Here is a 23043-nt window from a genome sequence, read left to right as displayed (position 1 = left end):
CTATGCGTAGATATGTGGTCCTCTGTACTGGAGAAAGCACATTTTTTTTGCCATTTGGTCTAAACCCGAACTCTGCTATGTGGGCGAGAACGACATCTCAATAATGAATTGCCAAATGCTCAGATAGAGGTAATATTAACCAATTGTCAAAATATTTTAGTATGTGCATGCCCTGGAGTCTTAAAGGTGCCAGAGCAGCAGAGCAGCATCCACATCTCCACAGTTGCCTTTCGGCAGCCACCAGGGCTGCCATAGACTGGCCAATAGCTATAGCAGTCTCTTTAGTGGCCCGAAGAGACAGGTCTGTGGCATGACGCAACTACAGGACATTGTCACTTTTTATATCTCCTCCCTCGTACAGCTCCTTAAGCAGGTCAGCCTGGTACGCCTGCAATACTGCCATGGTGTGCAGGTAGCCACCAAGCTGACCAAAGCTGAAGGAGGTCAGAAGGGGCTTGGTAGGCAACACCAGGTCCTTAAAGGATAATGCATCACCGGGGGTGAGATAGCTCGCAAGTGTCTCTTTGGCCATGGGACTCGTTACATAACCGCACTCCTTCAGTCCCACAACGTACGCAATGCAGGTAGATTTAGTATAGGTTTATTATTTAACCATTTTGATTTAAGATACACCTTACGAACATTCACTTTACGTACTTTCGCGGATACAAACAAATTAAAAACGGAGAACAGCTGCCGCTAGCTAGTCGTCAACCATAACGAGTCTACATGATGCGCACTGGACTAGGGCACTTTTTTTAGTGACATTTTTATATATATTTTTATATTTAAATTTTTATAATTTCTTTATTACTTAATACTAAATATTTTATGCAGTATTTTGATTATTTTGATTTGCTTTAGTATATTGTTTATTTTATAGTATTTATAGCTCTTACATCATTAGGAGATATGCGGAGTCAATAACGAACACAGTAACAACTTAGGAACAAAATAATTTCATTTGGAACATAACACGTTCTTAAGGTGGGGATCGTCTGTATAAAGTCTTCTTCTTTTGGGCACAAGCAAATAATTCCTACTTTACCCTTTTTGTGGTAATTTCTTTTACCACCAGAGGGCGACAAAGACCCGCCTGTAGAACGGCTTAATGCTGAAAAGATTTTGTGCATCCTATGTATACATTCAATGTCCACTTTATGGTATTGGCACTGGTCTTGGTACCAGGTAGGCTGAAAGGAGAATTTCAGAAACTGCTCACCGGAGAATTTCACACACAACAGTGTTACACCGAAGGGTGAGAAAAAAACAAAAAACAATGTATTGGGGACAGTTTTGTGGGTGCAAATGCCATAAAAGAGGTAAGAGGACTTGGTATGATCTACTAGGACAAAGTAACTTAAATAAGCACATTTTGCAACTGTGGTGTGCGGCAAAGCACCTAAGAACACATAATGCTATGGACGGGTTACAAATATAGAGGACCACATTAGGTTTCAGTTTTCTTAGCCAAGAATTTGAGGTTATTGGCACAGACTGGTCAAAAAATGACTAGTTGAAACTGAATCTAATCCTAAACTTTCCAGTTCGTATAAGTCTGTGCTCATAATAGCCTCAGATTTTTGTCTATAGGCTGACAAGAGTAGAACCTGATATGGTCTTCTGCTGTTGGAGTGCATCGAATGTGTTATGTGTTCTATGTTTCACCACTTCTAACAAGTGCTTATTTGAGTTCCTATAGATTTAGAACGGTCTAATCATTCTCCACTGAACTTTCTAATAAACAAGAGATTAAGCCTTCAGACCCTCGACTCGCAGAATGTTTTTTGTTTTTTGCACCAGTCAAACAAAAATACTGGTTAATGAAAATCCAAAGAGATTAGCAGTTTTTTAAATCTCAAGCAAGCCCATCTTGTACCAACAACCCAGCCGAGGGGGATTACCTCAAAGATCACAATTTCTCCCCATTCTGATGTTGGATGTGCACATTACCCGAAGCTCTTGTTCTGTATCTGCATATTTCTTAATCTTTCTATATCTTAATCTCTATCTGCATATTTATTCCTGCAATGGGCTGCTACCACTTCATTGGCATATTAGATTATTGTATGAATGTGCACTGTTCCATAGGTTTTTAATGTTTGTGACCAATCCACAATAAATGTTTACTATTGTAGTTCATGGTAGAAAAGTACATGGTTGCCTGTACTCATAGTTTATTTCAGGAATCCAATTATACCCAATTTTAGATGTTAAAATCTGAAATTCATCATAGCTATATTTAGGATATTTATTCTAAATCTTTGCCTGAATAGGTACTGATGTGACATGATATGAAATAAAATGCCATTTTTCAATATTTTAAACATTTAATCATATTTACAATCTCAAAGAAATAACCTCAATAAAGTGTTCAATTCAACAGAAGAAGAAGAGAAAAAATGAGGATTGCCAGGTAATATTATATCAACAAGTATGGAAAGAAAGAAAGAAAGAAAGTAGGAAAGAAAGAAAGAAAGAAAGAAAGAAAGAAAGAAAGAAAGAAAGAAAGAAAGAAAGAAAGAAAGAACTGATAATTCACCTAAACAACTGAATGAGGGAAACGTATGTAAAGTCAATGAGAAAGAAGGAGAGAAAGAGAGAGAGAGAGAGAGAGAGAGAGAGAGAGAGAAAGAGAGAGAGAGGAAGGAACAACCCCCACTCCACCTTCTCTCTCTCTCTCTCTCTCTCTCTCTCTCTCTCTCTCTCTCTCTCTCTCTCTCTCTCTCTCTCTCCACCCCTATCTCTTTACGGGACTCTGGCAGGCCGGTATTCCAGGAATGTGTGGAACATGGCGGCCGCAGCGAAGGCTCCGAAAAGCGGACTGCTCGAGGTTCGCCTGGCCGCGGAGCGCTGGAGCCGGGTGTTGGCTACACTCAGCGGTGAGACGCTTACTCTGAGTCCGGGGGAGGTGAGCGCCGAGGCGGCTAAAAGCACGCCGGCCGCCGGCGGTACTGTGAATGGAGAACCGGGACACCTGAGCTCCCCCGCTGTCCCGGACTCCATCAGCAACGTGAAGAGAACCGTACGTGTTACCAAACAGGACGTGGGAGGACTCGGCATCAGCATTAAAGGTAGCCACTAAGTTTACACTTTACAACACCATAAACTTCTGAATTTAATTAAACAGCTAAAAAAGTTTATCCACATCCACATACATATGCCTGCTTGACATTTAAAGCTGTGTAGTACTAAAAAAAAGTTACGAGTCCATATGAACTTTCTGTTTCTGTTATCTACATGTCTCTAAACTCATCCCTGTGGACTAACAGAAGAGTAACATATATCAATCCAGATTAATATTAAACAATAGTGAACACATGAAAAGAGCTGTAACAGACCTACAACAGATTTGGGTTATTCCTGGTATAATACACTTCAGTAGAGTGTAATTAACCCGTTATATGCTCTCATTCCCATCGCGAAACCATCCGCATGTCCAAACCAGGACTCTCTTGTATTTCAAGACAAAAAAAAAGTCATCCACAAATCATCCAGTTCTACACCGCACTCAGAACTGCGAGTGTTAAGAGCTCCCTGGATTACACCCACGCTGGGAACAGGCTTGTGAAATAGATTTAATGATAATATCTTTAAGCGGGTAGTTTCATGGCTGAGTTATTGGCATATTATAGCAGCTGTGAAGCCCAGCTTGTTGCAGTCTTGGCTCTGAAATGTTTCTCAACTTGCATAATTGTACTTTCGGTGCATGAATGAGTATAGACTGATAACTCCAACCCTGCCCTCACATACACTTAGAAATTATATATATATATACACACACACACACACACACACACACACACACACACACACACACACACCCTCCTCATACACCCACAAACACGTTGGAGTTGTATGTCTATATTTAATATAGTGCCTTGAGAATGTCTCAGGATTGCAGCTGTTTCATTTGTGTCTGACCAAGAAAGAGTCAAGAAAGAGTTCTATTCCTTGAGAAATTGTTCGGGTTTCATTAAGAAGTGTCTGGTCTTGCTTGAACACCATGATTCATGCTCTCCACTCTGTTGGGTTCAGATGTAATCATTTATTAATGAAATGGCCTTTCCTCTGAGAGCGGTTGTTTGTGTCAATAAATAAGGAGGAGGTCAGAATGAGGGTAGAGGCAGAACGTGTGTACGAGGGGGAAGGGAGTTGCACCCCAATGCCAACAGCTGACAAGAGAATTACCCACAATGCTCAGCGTTGTCACTGGCTTGAAATGAAAGCTATGGAACGAGAGCAAGGAGGAGTGGTGGGTTTTGGTGGTATTTATTTTAGGTAGAGAGAGAGAGAGAGAGAGAGAGAGAGAGAGAGAGAGAGAGAGACGACCTTGCATTGAGTCTAAAGTGCAGCTGTATTTTTACATTTACTGTAGTGCCAGATGTAAGCAGATCTGCTGTGCTTTTTCTTGTCGAAACCCCAAGTGTAACCAAGAAAGAGTTCCATGATCTGAAATTTTCCACTGAGAAGAATTTCCATCGGGTTATGTACCTTTGCCAGCTCCCAGTGAATCTGGTTTGCAGTTTCTCTACATGTCATTAAATTGTGGTTTGTTTTCCAATGTTAACCAGGCAGAAGCTTATTAAATGCTCAATGCTTTTTCAGTGCATTTTTCACAGACGTCACCAGGGAACAACATAGCAGAATAAAAAGTTACATAACTGGCTTAGTTATTCAGGCAAACCCTGATACTTTTAATCCAGCTCTGCCTTGTGCTGTCCCCCCTCAACTACAGATTTTTAATCTGACATTTCATACATATCATTTCATTTCCTCCAAGAGCAAATGAAGGCAATAAGCTAAGAAGTTACCCCTCTCTCTGTCAGCATATTAAATGTCAACCCTTCCTTCTTATTACATATATAAATGACTAATATGTCCCTATTCTTCTTTTCAAAGGTCAGGATGTTTCAGAGAAAGTTATATGCAGCGGTGCAGGAAGATCTTCCCACTGAAAATGTAGAATAATATTCGACAGCATAGAAAACATCAGTACGATACTGTACATAATACAATTTATTTGAAAAAAAATGTATTTGCAAATCAATTGAGGCAATTTTAAGCCCAAACAGTTTGAGTAAGTTTGTAAAAGTAGCATGTTCATGTTTTAAAATAAGCATGTAAAAGCACAGGGGTGAACTAATGATTGGTAGAGTAACAAAGATCCATTAAAAGGGTCAAAATTAAATCTAAGCCAGTAGCACAGTTCCAAATTTCCATCAGTATCGGCCAACGGTATTGAGGGCAACAACAAACCATCTAGAAGGTCTTTAAAGGTCAAAGATCTTCAATAAGGGACAGTAGATGGGGCCAGAATGATTGGAGTAAAGCGACAGTATGTCAAAAGTGCATTTTATTTTTAGCAATTAGGCTTTTATGAATGGTGCCTATTTAAAGTGATGGGGAGCGATCTGAAGGGCAAAACATAGCTATGGCACATTTTCAAACATACAACTGTTTTGGTCTCTACCCAAATAAAGCAAAGGTTTGTCACTCTAGGTCTTCAGCTTGACCACCAACATGTGGGTATGATCACAGAAAATAGCAAGTGGATTTTATTTTCAGAACAAACATACCAAATGTTTTCCTATATTTCTATCTTTAAAATATGCTTTTATCATTCAGGTCTATTTATCATGTCTACGTGATACTGTGTTGCCACAATATACAGTGACATTTATTCCCAATTACACTGTATTACCACATCTACTATCTATTGTGCATTTTGTGTTAGGACTCTGCAGTATTGTTCATCACGGGGAAATGCGAATATACCCAACATACTAAACAAACATTCTATGGAGTGGCAAACAAACACTTTGTCAGCTATATGGACCTTGTACAAGCAATAAAAAAAAAAAATGAATTGTAATAAGAATTGCGGCAGAATTACATAAAATCCTACCATTTATTTGAGGTGATATTTGTACACATCCCACAATTGATCCAAACCAGAAATTCAATCAAAAATCACAAAATCACAATCAGTGAATGAAATCAATGCATAGCTTTGACAAAAATATGCTCATTGTCCACTTTATCATCCCTAATAAAGGTAGGGTTCTTCATCTTCATTTATCATCATATAAAAGCAGTACTCTATTTAGCCGTTCACATGGCAGCAGCCCAGTGCATAAAAAACATGCAGATACAGGTCAAGAGCATCAGTTAATGTTTACAATGTTAGAATGAAGAACTTGTGAATGACGTCTCCGGGACTTTAACCCTGTCATTGCTTCCTGGTATCATATGGGCTGGTTTGAGGAGTTTAGAAACTGCTGATCGCTATAGATATTTACACACAACAGTCTTTACCCTTTACATAGAGCGGTGCGAAATACAGAAAACACCCTTTAAGCATATAAGCCAATCTTTCTATTTTCATGTGACTGTGATTTTCTCTTATCACCGAGGCTTGTCCATTCTGCAGAAACTCTACAGATTGCTGTGTGTGAAAATCCCAGGAGAGCAGAACATTTCTAAAATATTCACACCAGATGATAACAACAACAATGCCATGGTTAAGGTCAAAGAGTTCTTTCATTTTGATGTTTGATGTGAATATCAGTTGAAGCTCTTGGCCTGAATCTGCATAATTTTATGCATTGACCTGCTGACAGATGATTGGCTCATTAGATAACTGTGTAAATGAACAGTGACCGGTGAGTGTATATGAAAACAAGAACTGTTGCAATTCTAATGTGTGAAAAGAATATTTACAGGTTTTTAAAGGTTTTTAAGTAAGATTTTCTAAAGTATCGTTGTTGGTCCATTGGGTAAATGCGTAAGCCTTGTTTTCCATGTAGTGCTTCACAAGGCAAAACTCAAGGGCATTTTTTGCTTCCTCCAGCATCACCAGATGGATGTCTGATATTCAGAAACCCTTGAGACCAGTCGCAGTGGCAACCCAATGTTCATTGAAAATGATTTAAAGATGCTTCCTTTGAAGATATACTGCAGGCATAACCTTTCTGTACTGAAGAAGATCTATGTATTTGTTTTGGAGCATGCTCTAACGCAAGGATCAAACCGAGCATAATTCTCATTGTCAGAGTGTTCAGCGTAATTCACTGGAAGGTAGAGGACATCTGATATAGGAAAGTGGTCAGTGTAATGAAATTACATATTCTGAGATGTACTTTTTTTTTTTTTACCTAGCACAACTTATACATTGCATGCAATGCATTTCTTAGAAAATCTGATAAAAACTTTCTAGTTTTCACATTTAATTTTATGTGTTCATTCACCAAATATTGGAGTCTCTTTAAAAATGCACTCTGGGATACACTCAACATGATCTTGCAACCACTGGTGTATTACATGTAGTATTTATTGGAATTATCTGAAACCCCTCCTTAAACAGGGCCATTAATAGACACAGATGGAGACATTAGCATCTAACCTTCTTCCAACCCTCATAAATCCATTTCAGGAGCTAGCGGGTGAGACGGGGCCTGAGAATTAGCATGATTTAATCTGCTCTCATCAACATTATTAATTTCCTGAGGAGCGAATGTTTGGCTGGATTTCGAAATTATTCCCAAAGAGCTACCTCTTGCAGTGGAAGCATTTAGTGGGAATACTGTAGAATCAGCTCGAGAGCCGGTCATAATACCTAGCGCCAAGAAACCAAGTGCCAAATGCGGAAAAAAATCAAGCTGGTGTGAAATGACTTAAATAAATATTTAGCTTTATCTAGCATATTGCATGAAGAAATATAGTACATTGTATGCACGCAACACAAATTTTAGCATTGAAACTTCCGAATTATTTATACAATACGGTGGGTGAAGATTCTACCTTACTGTTCCTTTTCTTTCTGCAATATTATTGCACATTAGTCACTTGCTCTGTATGACAGGCTAGAATTTTTTTTAAATCATGATTGTGCCCTAAGAGAATGTACATATTTCTCTTCATTTTGGGGCTCGTTAGTCTCCTGGGCTATTAACACATGCTGCCAGAACGCTACAATGCTCACTTCCTGTTGCAGCAATTGGAAAGCCTGCTGAAAGTGAATTTCTTGCACAAAATTGGGATCAGGACATTTTTTCTGGTCATGACCTCTTTCCGGTATTCAATTCAATATGTCAGTAACAACAGGCAGTCTGAAACAATTTTGAATATAAATGCAATGTTTAGGAAATGGCCTTATGTAGAAAGCTGTGCATTCTATTACCATCTTTAACAGAAAACAAACATAGCCCTTTTCTTTTACCATATTTGGTAGACGTTCTTCTTTTACCCAGGACTTCAACCAGGGCAGTGGTGACTCATTGGTTTAAGACTCTGGGGTATTGATAAGAAGGTCAGGGGTTTAAGCTGCTGCTGCCCTGAAACCTTTCTGCTTTAGGTGCACTATATCATTTGCTCTGACCCTAGCGTCCTAACAAGCTGGGTTATGCAAAGAAAATAATTTTACTGTATGTGAGAAATAAAGGGTTCTTCTCATCATAAATATTGTTACATAGACACATTTGTTTTGTTTATAACATACTGTATAAGCCGATCGCAATTGTGTAGTTAGTTAGTTGGTTAGATATTATTGTGTGTTATCGAAAGCCTAAGAGCTGCCATACAATTCATGTATGTTAGAAAAATAAGCACTGTACTTCTACTGAAAATAATTGATAACCTTCAAGAATTTATGTCATCCATCAATTCATGAAACCACACAAGATCCCGAAACTAAGATTTAATTGATTTCACTATTACCGGAAATGCTGGCAGTAGTGTGCTACAGTATGTCGGTTTAAACAAAATGTGTTTAAATTCGTTATCTACGTTTTTTTTTTTTTAGAATCATGAGAGACATAAGTAAAAGTGGCATTTTTATGATCTCAGGAAGTGCAAAGATATAATATAACATTTATTATCATGGGAGTGCATCGAACGTGGATGGTGTTTCGGTGTTGTGATCGTTTATTCGTTCCACTTGAGTAAATGCACTAGTGGTCAGCATCGCTATGGTATAAATTACTTTTTCATTTCTACTTTGTAATGTTGAACCACCACAGTACATTAGAAAATATATTATGCCCATGTGAAACAAAAGTAATAATAATCCATGCTTATGATTATATAACTGTGCTCATCATCCACCTATTAGTCTGTTTTATTTTTATTTTAAAATGGCAATGAAGTTCGAAGGGCCCTGCAACACAACTCATAAGCAAAATGTTTATAGTGGAAGCTGATGTGATGGTTACGCTTACATCAGTTAAGTTTGAGAAAGGGCGGAATGTCTTGTATGTCTGGCCTAGCGAAGTGAGATGTAATAATGAAATGTTGATGTCTGGTTTAAGATGTATACACACCAGTTGTAAACCTTAGTCTTCTGTGTTTTCTGTATAAATTACCATTTCAATTCAGAACAAATTGATAGTTGTATATAGCACTGAATATAGCTTTGTTAAGAAAGGATATGATACAAGTACATTTGATTTAATGGCTTGAGATCAATATGATAGGTGCGCCTAACCTGAATTCATAAATGATGATGATGTTAAGATGTATGAGAATTTCACCTTTACTTATTTGCCCATTTTTCACTAATAATTCATTTATAATACCCAAATTTCAATAGATGCCTTTTAAATATATTTATCAATCTTCATCAGTGGATCATTACACTCTTAACATACACATCACCAACATGTCAAGTCAGTCTTTAAAAATAACAATTTTACAGAAGTAAAACAAAAAACTATTAAATAAATTCGTAAATTCCGAACTATTAAACGTACCCAAATATAAGCCGCACCCACTGAATTTGACAAAGATTTTTATTTTGAACATAAATACGCCGCACCTGTCTATAAGCCACAGGTGTCTACACTGAAACTAATGAACTTTACACAGGCTTTAATGAAAGACAGTGTCTGTAACACGGCTTGTATCTAAACAGTAGCCTACCAAGAAAGTAATTGTTTACTGTCTTCCTCCTTCCTTTCACAACAATTTCTGAGTTGTTTCTGAGTTGTTCTTTTGGCAACGTTGTGCGTTTAAAAATCACCACCGGTAAAGTTTTTCTCCCGATGCCGTGCAGCTCAGAACACAGGTGAAGTGTGTTTTTTCATGCCCGGTTGTTTTCAGCGTGACGAATGATTCTCCTTTCCTGTAGACACTCCGAGTGAGCGGCAGGTCAAACGTCAGAGGAACATCATCCATATTTATGATGTGGTGCGGCCCGATTCAGTGGGAGCGCATCTGATTTAATATAAAGAGTTTCATTGGTTCACCTGAACCCGTTCAGCAATTTCATTGGTCTAATGTTATGGGGCTCAGTTTTTTGGCTTGAAGCTTGTGAAACCGGGAAAAACCCAGAAAAATCCATAAATTAGCCGCTTTATTGTTTAAGCCGCGGGGTTCAAAGAGTGGGAAAAAAGTAGCGGCTTATAGTCGGGAAAATACGCTATTACTTTTTGAGAGAAATATGAAGTTCCATGCTTTTGTTATTTGTTTCAAACTTAGACAACTTAATTTGGTTTTCAGTTTCTGTTTCAGCTTTACTTCCAGTGTGAAATATCATATAATTCTGTAGGCCTTTTGTAATATAATTGTTCTGTAAAAGTAAAAATCAACAGTATGGCAGTGAATTAAATGTGACTATTTTTTTATTTACTAATCTTTCAGGTGGTAAAGAGAACAAGATGCCCATCCTGATTTCTAAGATCTTTAAAGGACTCGCCGCAGACCAGACTGAGGCTTTGTATGTCGGTGACGCCATTTTATCTGTCAACGGATGCGATCTGCGAGAAGCTACTCATGATGAAGCCGTACAAGCTCTGAAAAAGACAGGGAAAGAGGTCATCTTGGAGGGTAAGAAATCATCGATCTGATGCTGTAAAAAGTAAAAACCCATAACTCAGAATCTTCAGCTTTAAAATCAGCAAGTGACATTATGTCAAAATGTCTGCTCACAGCATGACAGTATACAAAGTAGCATTTCTTACATTTGAATACGTTATGAAATCTTGAAATCATTTAGCATACAGACATCTCAGCTTTCATAACACCGAATGTACAGTTTGATGTTTTGAGGCGCATCATGTTTATCTAGCTCGTTGCTAACAAAACATGCAGCTTGATACTTGGAGGTTGAAATTACATAATTATGAGTTGCCACGTATTCACTGGCCATAGACTTGTTATTTATTAATACGTCTTCAGATATACATATTTAGCTGCACTTTGTTCATTTCCACAGTGATACTACATATTACTCAAACATAAGACTCTTATGTGCTTATTGAACATCCCATTCCACATTTACTTCCCCTTCATAATAACCTCTATATATAACCTCCATAGTTCTAGGAAGGTGTTCTACTAGATTTTGGAGTGTGGTTGTGGAGATTCGTGCTCAATCCCCCACAAGGATTTAGAAAATTCAGGTACTGATGTAAAGCGATTTATCCCGAAGGTGTTGAATAGGGTTGAGGTCAGAGCTCTATAGCAGGCCACTTAAGATCTTTAACTTCAACCCATATAAATCATATCGTCTAGGAGCTTCAATTGTGCTGTCATGCTGGATCAGAATTGGGTCTCCTCAGTTCAAGTGAAAAACATCCTATAGACCTGAGTGCCTCCAACTTTGTGGTTTCAGTTTGGGGAAGAATCACATACGGATAGAAAAGTCATGTGTCCCAATATTTTTGGCCATATAATAATGTACGTTTGCACTTCTGGTTGATGCTAAACAGGAAATGTGATCTTAAGTGAGGCTGAAAAATTGTACCTTCACACACCCAAATGCAACAGAAGCAGGGATGAGTATGAAATCTAGTAAACACTGCGATCATCATGAACTCAGGATGTTCTTTTACTTGGGATTTTGGATGAAGCTGCTGATCAGCAGCCCAAAGTTGAAGAATTACTGATTTAAAAATTTGTCCAGGGTTTTTACAGTGCATCATCATATCTTTAAGACAGAGCTGCAATACTGGACAAGGTCTGTGCATTCCATTCAACTTTTTATTATGCTAAATTGTAATTTAAAGTGCTGAATTGTCTATAGACGGCTCTATTTCTAAAAAAAATACAGCCTTCTTTGATGTGATATTAAACCTACCGGATTTCAAGAGTGCTAGAGAAATGGGGAATGAGTAAGGAAGAATGACGTTCTACAATAAATCACACGGTACTCTTTCTAGGATTTGAGGTTACGTTTAATTTTGCAAGTGAATTTAAGGTTCCATGTGAGTAATGTTCTGCCGTTGGAGCCAACAGGCTACACAAAGCAAGGTCAGGTGAATGTAGGCATAAAATAGTGCAGATGATATCATAAAGCTACAGCTGGTCTCTGGCGATGACCTCATCCTGGCCTCGCCCCCGCACACAGGAAAAAAATACACTCCCACACCTTCCCACACACACACACACACACACACACACACACACACACACACACACACACACACACACACACACACACATACATACGCTCTACTACACTTAACACTGTTAATTCTTACCACCGTCATTATAAACAGACATGTGGTCGTGCATATGGTCATACAACAATCTGTCATTGTCCTCAGGGCTAAACAAACGAAACACTTTGGACAGTGTGCTGAGAGCGAGCCATGTCCTAAACACTACTACTGCTTTCTCAGTTTAGCTTTCTATCTCACCCAGAAGACATCAAGCTCAGGCATGGGTTCAGTGAGTAAATCAATGTGAGAAGCAAAGCACACCAGAGCTGTGGATTTGCGGCCAAGGCAGGTTGCCAGATCGAAGCACAACATTTGTTCAATAATAAATCATTGAGAACGGCTTGGACGCCATATGATGTGTTAATGATCGTTGTTTAATGGCGTGCTAGTAGCAAGGATGTTCAAAATAGATGAATTCAGAAACTGTGGGAGAGATACCGCCAAATAGATGGAATGATAGAATAAAGATTCAGGAGTTATTGGATATGATAAGTGCTGTGAAGTGCCATATCAGCATTTTAGCTTCTGTAACAAGGCTCTTAGAAGTGGAATAGTGCAACTATAAAGGTGTGTGTGGTGTGTGTGCGGACATTCACTGTCCACCCGGTCCTTTTCCAAGACCGATAGAGAGAACAGAGGAAAACAATTATTGTATCCCTGAGAAATAGAGATAGAAAGTCCACTAATTGATAATTAAGTAGGAACAGTGTTGCAGAAAGGGGCAATGAGTAATTAACGAAAGTGTGTGTGTGTGTGTGTGTGTGTGTGTGTGTGTGTGAGAGAGAGAGAGAGAGAGAGAGAGAGAGAGAGAGAGAGAGAGAGAGAGAATGAAGCAGGCTCATTTTCTCACAGTTATAATAAACTAAATAAACTTACACAGATAGAAACAGCCAAGCACTACCAGTCTGGTGTGTTCATGTGTGTGTATTTGTGTATCTGTGAATTATGGTCTTTTCTCACTCTTGTATGGTGAGAAAAGCTGCATTGGAAACCAGCTATTTTCGCGCATCTTAAACTCCATTACTCACGAACAAATGCTCCCTTAGGCTTCCGTTTCTTCATGTCCTACACACCAGTCCTTCTGGGCATCATATAGAAGCCAGAGCTTGTGAGTGAAATCCAAGCCCAGCCAAGCTCAGTTCTGCTTCCCATGCTGTTAAAATTTCTGTGATTTAAAGTTATTCTGATTTTTAAGAACTAAAGGACATCATATTGTGATAGTTTTCTGCCTGTAGCGAGTTAGGTAAGAATATTTCAGTTCTGTATTCCATGATTTACTCTCACAGAGACTTGAATACAACGTTACTACAGGATTTGTGCAATTGTATGGCAGTGTAATGCATAAAACCATGCAGATATGGGCAATGTTTACATCACAATGGGGAAAATCTCAGAGGTTTTGATTGTGGCATAGTTGTTGGTGCCAGAAGGGCTGGTATGATGCTGATCTCCTGAGATTTGCAAACAGAAAACACCCAGAAATCTGTAGACAGAAATGCCTTGTTGATAAGAATGTACAAATCAGACTGGTGTTTTGGTGAAAAGAATTCTAGAGTGATTCAGGTGACCACTTTTATACAATTGTGGTGAGCAGAAAATCTCAGAATGCATCTCAAAACACGCCGAGACTTGAGGGAGATTGGCTACAACATTAGACAATCATATTGGGTTTCACTTTTGTCAGCCAAGAACAGAAAGCAGAGGCACAGTAGCATCATTAACTGGACAGATAAAAACTGGAAAAAAACATCGCCTGATCTGATGAATAATGGAGTTGCTCTTATGCGGTTGGTTGGCCATTTTTTTAAAATTCCGTCACATCAACTTTCTCTGTTGGTGGTTTTAATGGAGGTTGACTACTAAGGCAGCTACTTGGGTGATGCACATCGAATTAATTACGACGTCAGCTATTACCACGTTTCTAAAACAACTAATAGAAATTAATACATGTAAAAACCTTTAAGATCAGCAGCATTGGCAAAGAAGTGCGATAAGGCGAAACTGAGCACGGGGCTACATTGCGCATTCGTCGAACCGTGCGACGCACACACGAACCGAACCGAACCGATATATATATATATATATATATATATATATATATATATATATATATATATATATATATATATATATATATATATATTAGGGGTGGCACGGTACATGGAAAAACACCCGAACCGTTCGGTTCGCTTGTCTCGGTTCGGTTCGTGTGTGCGTCGCACAGTTCGACGAATGCGCAATGTAGCCCCGTGCTCAGTTTCGCCTTAGACAGTTTCGCGTGAACATACATATAGACAGTAAAAGTTGAGTAAGGAGTGCTGCAGAAATAGCAGGTGGAGGAGATAAAGAAGGCTGCCCGAACATTTCCGGTGTGTGGAAACATCTTGGATTTCATGTTACTTACGATGACAACGGAAATAAAACAGTAGATAGAACTGCGACTGTATGCAAGCATTGTGCTAAATTCATTTAATATGCTAATGCTAACACTTCTAATATAACAGTTTATTTGAGAAGACATCACGCCAATGTGTCGATACAAACAGCACAAACAGGAGAGAGCCGGTTAGGAAACAACTACTGCTGTCCGCAGCATTTAAGCAGCCTCTCAGTGAGAAGTCGGACAGGGCAATAGCCATATCTAAAGCATTGGGGATGTTTATAGCAAAATATAGCAACCGTGCAGCGTGATTGAGTGTGAAGGATTTCGTCAGCTGATGAATGTACTCGAGCCGCGGTTTAATATTCCCTCTCGCCGACACTTTTTTTTTTGCCAAATAAACGAAAAGCATGTCATCATCAATGTCTTCTCTCTTGCTGTATCAAAATCTCACCTAGCTTTTACTCAGAGATGCTCCCAATAATGTGCTTAAAGTCAAGTCAAATTCAGTTAGTGCATGATTACAATACAAAAATGTTAATACTGTACCCTAAATTGTGGAGAATTATGCTAATAAGCTATATATCAAATGCTGAAGGAAATTTCTGGAGTGTTGAAGATTAAAAAGAAAAAATAACAACAAGAACCGTACAGAACCGAAAACCGTGACCCTAAAACCGTGATACGAACCGAACCGTGGGTTTTGTGAACTGTGCCATCCCTAATATACAGTGAGGAAAATAAGTATTTGAACACCCTGCTATTTTGCAAGTTCTCCCACTTAGAAATCATGGAGGGGTCTGAAATTGTCATCGTAGGTGCATGTCCACTGTGAAAGACATAATCTAAAAAAAAAAATCCAGAAATCAAAATGTATGATTTTTTAACTATTTATTTGTATGATACAGCTGCAAATAAGTATTTGAACACCTGAGAAAGTCAATGTTAATATTTGGTACAGCAGCCATTGTTTGCAATTACAGAGGTCAAACGTTTCCTGTAGTTTTTTACCAGGTTTGCACACACTGCAGGAGGGATTTTGGCCCACTCCTCCACACAGATCTTCTCTAGATCAGTCAGGTTTCTGGCCTGTCGCTAAGAAACAAGGAGTTTGAGCTCCCTCCAAAGATTCTCTATTTGGTTTAGGTCTGGAGACTGGGTAGGCCACGCCAGAACCTTGAGATGCTTCTTACAGAGCCACTCCTTGGTTATCCTGGCTGTGTGCTTCGGGTCATTGTCATGTTGGAAGACCCAGCCTCGACCCATCTTCAATGCTCTAACTGAGGGAAGGAGGTTGTTCCTCAAAATCTCGCAATACATGGCCCCGGTCATCCTCTCCTTAATACAGTGCAGTCGCCCTGTCCCATGTGCAGAAAAACACCCCCAAAGCATGATGCTACCACCCCCATGCTTCACAGTAGGGATGGTGTTCTTGGGATGGTACTCATCATTCTTCTTCCTCCAAACACGTTTAGTGAAATTATGACCCAAAAGTTATATTTTGGTCTTATTTGACCACATGACTTTCTCTCATGACTCCTCTGGATCATCCAAATGGTCATTGGCAAACTTAAGACGTGCCTGGACATGTGCTGGTTTAAGCAGGGGAACCTTCCGTGCCATGCATGATTTCAAACCATGACGTCTTAGTGTATTACCAACAGTAACCTTGGAAACGGTGGTCCCAGCTCTTTTTAGGTCATCGACCAGCTCCTCCCGTTTAGTTCTGGGCTGATTTCTCACCTTCCTTAGGATCATTGAGACCCCACGAGGTGAGATCTTGCATGGAGCCCCAGTCCGAGGGAGATTGACAGTCATGTTTAGCTTCTTCCATTTTCGAATGATTGCTCCAACAGTGGACCTTTTTTCACCAAGCTGCTTGGCAATTTCCCCGTAGCCCTTTCCAGCCTTGTGGAGGTGTACAATTCTGTCTTTAGTGTCTTTGGACAGCTCTTTGGTCTTGGCCATGTTAGTAGTTGGATTCTTACTGATTGTATGGGGTGGACAGGTGTCTTTATGCAGCTAACGACCTCAAACAGGTGCATCTAATTTAGGATAATAAATGTAGTGGAGGTGGACATTTTAAAGGCAGACTAACAGGTCTTTGAGGGTCAGAATTCTAGCTGATAGACAGGTGTTCAAATACTTTTTTGCAGCTGTATCATACAAATAAATAGTTTAAAAATCATATTTTGTGATTTCTGTTTTTTTTTTTTTAGATTATGTCTCTCACAGTGGACATGCACCTACGATGACAATTTCAGACCCCTCCATGATTTCTAAGTGGGAGAACTTGCAAAATAGCAGGGTGTTCAAATACTTATTTTCCTCACTGTATATATATATATATATATATATATATATATATATATATATATATATATATATATATATATATATATATATATATATATAAATGTAATTTCGCTGTGCTAAGCAGTGTCATTTGTTCTCAATTTAACAGCACCATGTGGAAGCTCATATAGTACCACCCTGAGAAAAGATAATTCTGTCTAAAAATACCAGCACTATCTTTACACATAGAAGGACCTCACTATTCAGACTGGTGAAGCCAGGCTTAATGTAGTCCCGCTTCAATCATTCTAATTTCCCTCACTGCCTCAAGATATCAAATTTGCTCTTTCATTACACAAGTGCCTGCTTTAGTGAAGCACTTCAAATTGATGTTTGGCAATAATTCACATTGACGGAACTACACAAACTTTACACGACAATCTGATTTGTTTAAAATCATGTTTGACACTTCATAATTCACAATCGTAATGGTTCTTATGCAGGATACCTGCGTATTGCGAAAACTATTACAACTTCACAGATGTTTCTTTATATATATTTATTATATGATAAAATATCTGATCTGAGTGCATGTGAAATTGAGCGCATTTTACAACCTGAAAAATATGATTGACAAACTGAAAGAGGGAATTGTTATGTTACTATTAATACTATCGAAGTATAGTAAACAGTGCCATGCAGCGGAGACATTTTCAATATAAAGTCAGTTTAAATTCGATTTCTACAACAAGCAAACATATCCAAAACATAAAAGAGTTTGATGCAAATTTACATATACATTTAAGGCATTTGGTAGCCGCTCTTATCCAGAGTAAATTACAACTGCTATTCTTATTTCTACAACTGAGCAGTTAAGTGTTAAGGGCCTTGCTCAAGGGCCCATCAGCGCCGCCTTCATGGTGCTTGAATTTAAACTCACAACCTTCTGATCAGAAGTGAACATCTTAACCTCTGAGCTACGACTTTCAGAAAAGAATTTAAACAATTTTCATTATTATTATTATCATGTACAATTTAACGGAACCGTGAATACTAATGTTGTAATTTGTACACAGGTTAGTTCTGATCAATTTATTTGATTGGGCAGGAGTTGATGTTTCAGCAGCCTATCTAGCATTTATCCTAACAATTTTTCCTGATAAATAAAAAATATAAAAAAAAGACAAGAAGAAAAGCAAAATCATGTCCATATTGTATCTATGTCAGTTACTCAGTATTGAATGATCATGTTTTAGTATGTTTGTATAAAAGCTGATGTTCTGAAGCTTACCTACAGCCTTATGCCTAAGGAAAATTACAGCCATGTTACATTTACATTTACGGCATTTAGCAGATGCCCTTATCCAGAGCGGCATACGAAAGTGCTTTGCATCTCTATCAATGAATAAATCAATACTAGTTCACAAGATTACAAACTTAACACTCCTTCAGCCTAAAACGATGCTGAGAGGAATTATAGCACACTTTTTTTTATAAATAAATATATATTTAAACAAAGGCAGAATCAAATGGGAATAGTGCTAGTGTATGGTTTTTGGTAGTGCTTAAATATGTACAGTATACATGTACATTTGTAAATCCATTCACCTATACAGTTTACATGGGCAGACAGACAGATAGAGGCCAAACTCCTGTAGTATAACCTTTGACCACCACCACATGAAGAAAATTTAGACAGCAAATATGCCCATGATGTATTAAATGCACATTTATTAGATTTCATGAACAGACTTCAAATGATTTTTGGGAGTCACAGTGAACCGCAGGGCACAGTATAGTTTTACACTGAAGTTACGCCTAATACCTTTTCACAGAAAATTAAACATTTCTTCTTCTTCTTCTTAATATTAATATTAATAATATTAATATTATGGTTGATATTTTAAAATACTTGCGGTCAGGTCTTCAAAATATTTCATATTCTCAAGGAACAAGGAAACAACAGAATATATATATATATATATATATATATATATATATATATATATATATATATATATATATATATATATATATGTGTGTGTGTGTGTATGTATGTATGTATGTATGTGTGTGTGTGTGTGTGTGTGTGTGTGTGTGTGTGTGTGTGTGTGTGTAATAATCCACTTTTCTCTTTTCCTGAGAAGGATTTTCAGATATTTTTATTAAATTTGGCCTAGAATCCAAATTGTCAGGTTGGTCCTTCTACATTTAATGCTAACAGAGATGTGAGTAGATTGTACAATACGGTCTTTATTTCTTTCAAAAGGTTGGTTGCTCTCCAAGTCAGGACTTGATTTTTTCTCACTTAACTGAAGTTTCACACTTAACTAAATTAACACCATTAGCCATTATGGCCTTTTGTGCTGTATCATCAGAATGTGCTAGCTCGTACTTATAATAAATGATCCAAAGAGTCGGATTCCAAAAAGCATGGTTCTCTCTGGCAGTGGGCCACTCGTTTAATGAGCTCATGTGAGACATTGCCGATAAGGGGATCTTATGTAAATTGAGTTCTGCTAGTTATTCTGCTAATTTCCTCGCCTGATCTCTGGAGGTTGCAACAAACTGAGCCACATAAGCCCTCATCCCTACAGAAACAATAGCATCAGTTTAAAAGTAAAATTATGTCCTGACACACACACACACACACACACACACACACACACACACACACAACATTTACACTTTCACACAATGTTTACACGAGCTCACATTTTTATATGGTTTCAAATTGTTGCGTCTTGCAAATGTGATTAAAACTGTTCAGAGCCTATTATCCGTGCAAATGAGAAACAGTGCTTAATTTGTACCCTTGTCAGCAGTGATGTTGTTGCTGCCTTTGTGTGTGTGTGTGTGTGTGTGTGTGTGTGTGTGTGTGTGTGTGTATGTGTTTATTCTTATTGGTACATTTTTGCGGGGGCATTTTGAGGGACATTCCTGGCCTAACAGAGACTTTACAGAGCCAAACATGCTTGAGGAGTCATTGAGTAGCCAATCAGGCGCATTCCAGAAGCTCCCACGGCAACCAGCGAGCAGAAGAACACTGGGATAGGATGCCTTTGACTTTGACTTGGCAACCCAGTCTTATGTTTGTCCAATGAGGCAGCAAGATAAACAACTCCAATGGAAACACTGACCAATAAGAAAAATCTGAAGAATCACTGTTCTTAAACCACAGTATACCCACATATCACTTTTTACCTCCTTTGTGTTCAGACTTTTAGGAATTAAACTTCCAAAAGATTCATGAAAGCTTTAAAGCTTTAGTCGAATGTTGAAGGTTTAAGGAGGCCTCTCACATTCCCTAGATTTCAATACAGTAGTAATTCAGTTTGAAAAGAAGTTCAGTAGTTTACTTTAGTGTATGCTATTATTAGTTTCATTTGGTCTCTGTTTTATTGGGGAATTCCGCAGCTTTTCCTCCCTGCATTGTTCTCTTACTTCCAAGTTCCTACATAATCCTCTTAATTATAAATGAAGTTGTTTAGATAATTTTGATTAAAAAAAAATGTGCTCTTATATTTTTACTTATTAAGGCAAAACTGCTAAAAGCAGTAGGAGGCTAGAGCTGTATTCCAGAAACATTTTAATTATGTTATCCTATCTTATCTGTGTACTTACCATATAATTAACAGTACACATTTATACAGTACACATATACTTTTAGTTGCACATTTTATAAGCTTTATGCATTAATTATAAATTAAACAGGTTTTCCAAAAATCGTAAGATAACTTAGGAACATATATATTGCTGAAGGGACACCAGAGACCCTATATATATATATATATATATATATATATATCCTCAATATTTGAAGGGGTTATGTTCTAATAAATTAAATAATTGCGAGGTTTTGACTCTCCTTTTGATGGTTCCTTTTTTTAAGAGGAATTGTACATGTACTCAACTATAAACTGAACAAAAATCGTGCATTACTTGTCAAATGTTTTATTTACTACTTTAAATGAATAATACAATAATAAAGTTCCCTGGTGGTCTAGTGGTTAGGATGTGGCGCTCTCACTGCTGCAGGCCGGGTTCGATCCCCGGTCAGGGAACCAACCCCAGCCGCTCCCAAGCCCGAATAAAGGTGGAGGGTTGCGTTAGGAAGGGCATCCAGCGTAAAAACGTGCCAAATTAAACATGCGGATAATCCGCTGTGGCAACCCCTAATGGGAGAAGCCGAAAGCAAATGAATAATACAATAATATATTAGTTTTCAAAATATTTTATGTAATTTATTAGTAAAAATTTTGTTTTGAAATGTTACACCGAACTTTCAAACCACTCACGGCTTCTCGCGAACTATCAGATTTTTCGCACGTTACTCTTAGTCCGGTTTCTAATGAAAAGTCGTGAACTATCGAGGTTGCGAGTGTCAAGGTTACACTGTATATATATATATATACAGTGCGGAAAATAAGTATTTGAACACCCTGCTATTTTGCAAGTTCTCCCACTTAGAAATCATGGAGGGGTTTGAAATTGTCATCGTAGCTGCATGTCCACTGTGAGAGACATAATCTAAAAAAAAAAAATCCAGAAATCACAATATATGATTTTTTAACTATTTATTTGTATGATACAGCTGCAAATAAGTATTTAAACACCTGAGAAAGTCAATGTTAATATTTGGTACAGTAGCCTTTGTTTCCAATTACAGAGGTCAAACGTTTCCTGTAGATTTTCACCAGGTTTGCACACACTGCAGGAGGGATTTTGGCCCACTCCTCCACACAGATCTTCTCTAGATCAGTCAGGTTTCTGGCCTGTCGCTGAGAAACACTGAGTTTGAGCTCCCTCCAAAGATTCTCTATTGGGTTTAGGTCTGGAGACTGGCTAGGCCACGCCAGAACCTTGATATGCTTCTTACAGAGCCACTCCTTGGTTATCCTGGCTGTGTGCTTCGGGTCATTGTCATGTTGGAAGACCCAGCCTCAACCCATCTTCAATGCTCTAACTGAGGGAAGGAGGTTGTTCCCCAAAATCTCGCAATACATGGCCTCGGTCATCCTCTCCTTAATACAATGCAGTCGCCCTGTCCCATGTGCAGAAAAACACCCTCAAAGCATGATGCTACCACCCCCATGCTTCACAGTAGGGATGGTGTTCTTGGGATGGTACTCATCATTCTTCTTCCTCCAAACACGTTTAGTGGAATTATGACCCAAAAGTTCTATTTTGGTCTCATCTGACTACATGACTTTCTCCCATGACTCCTCTGGATCATCCAAATGGTCATTGGCAAACTTAAGACGTGCCTGGACATGTGCTGGTTTAAGCAGGGGAACCTTCCGTGCCATGCATGATTTCAAACCATGACGTCTTAGTGTATTACCAACAGTAACCTTGGAAACGGTGGTCCCAGCTCTTTTCAGGTCATTGACCAGCTCCTCCCGTGTAGTTCTGTGCTGATTTCTCACCTTCCTCAGGATCATTGAGACCCCACGAGGTGAGATCTTGCATGGAGCCCCAGTCCAAGGGAGATTGACAGTCATGTTTAGCTTCTTCCATTTTCTAATGATTGCTCCAACAGTGGACCTTTTTTCACCAAGCTGCTTGGCAATTTCCCCGTAGCCCTTTCCAGCCTTGTGGAGGTGTACAATTTTGTCTCTAGTGTCTTTGGACAGCTCTTTGGTCTTGGCCATGTTAGCAGTTGGATTCTTACTGATTGTATAGGGTGGACAGGTGTCTTAATGCAGCTAACGACCTCAAACAGGTGCATCTAATTTAGGATAATAAATGTAGTGGAGGTGGACATTTTAAAGGCAGACTAACAGGTCTTTGAGGGTCAGAATTCTAGCTGATAGACAGGTGTTCAAATACTTATTACTTATACTTGCATACAAATAAATAGTTTAAAAATCATATATTGTGATTTCTGGATTTTTTTTTTTTAGATAATGTCTCTCACAGTGGACA

At 38.4% G+C, this 23043-nt stretch overlaps 1 protein-coding gene across 1 annotated transcript in view; it reads left to right on the top strand.

Moving 5' to 3' along the window:
• The first annotated feature begins 2727 nt into the window (after window positions 1–2727).
• The window catches only part of snta1 (syntrophin, alpha 1), a 33170-nt gene continuing 12854 nt past the window's right edge, over window positions 2728–23043 (top strand). Inside the window, exons 1-2 of the mRNA XM_083530384.1 lie at window positions 2728–3074; window positions 10639–10824. Of these exons, the coding sequence (XP_083386510.1) occupies window positions 2792–3074; window positions 10639–10824 (469 nt within the window). The 5' untranslated portion in view covers window positions 2728–2791. The remainder of the gene's footprint in view (window positions 3075–10638; window positions 10825–23043) is intronic.

Source organism: Silurus aristotelis (assembly GCF_946808225.1).
Source record: "Silurus aristotelis genome assembly, chromosome: 2".
In the NCBI taxonomy this organism is placed as follows: Eukaryota; Metazoa; Chordata; class Actinopteri; order Siluriformes; family Siluridae; genus Silurus; species Silurus aristotelis.
This window is presented reverse-complemented; position numbering and strand designations above follow the sequence as displayed.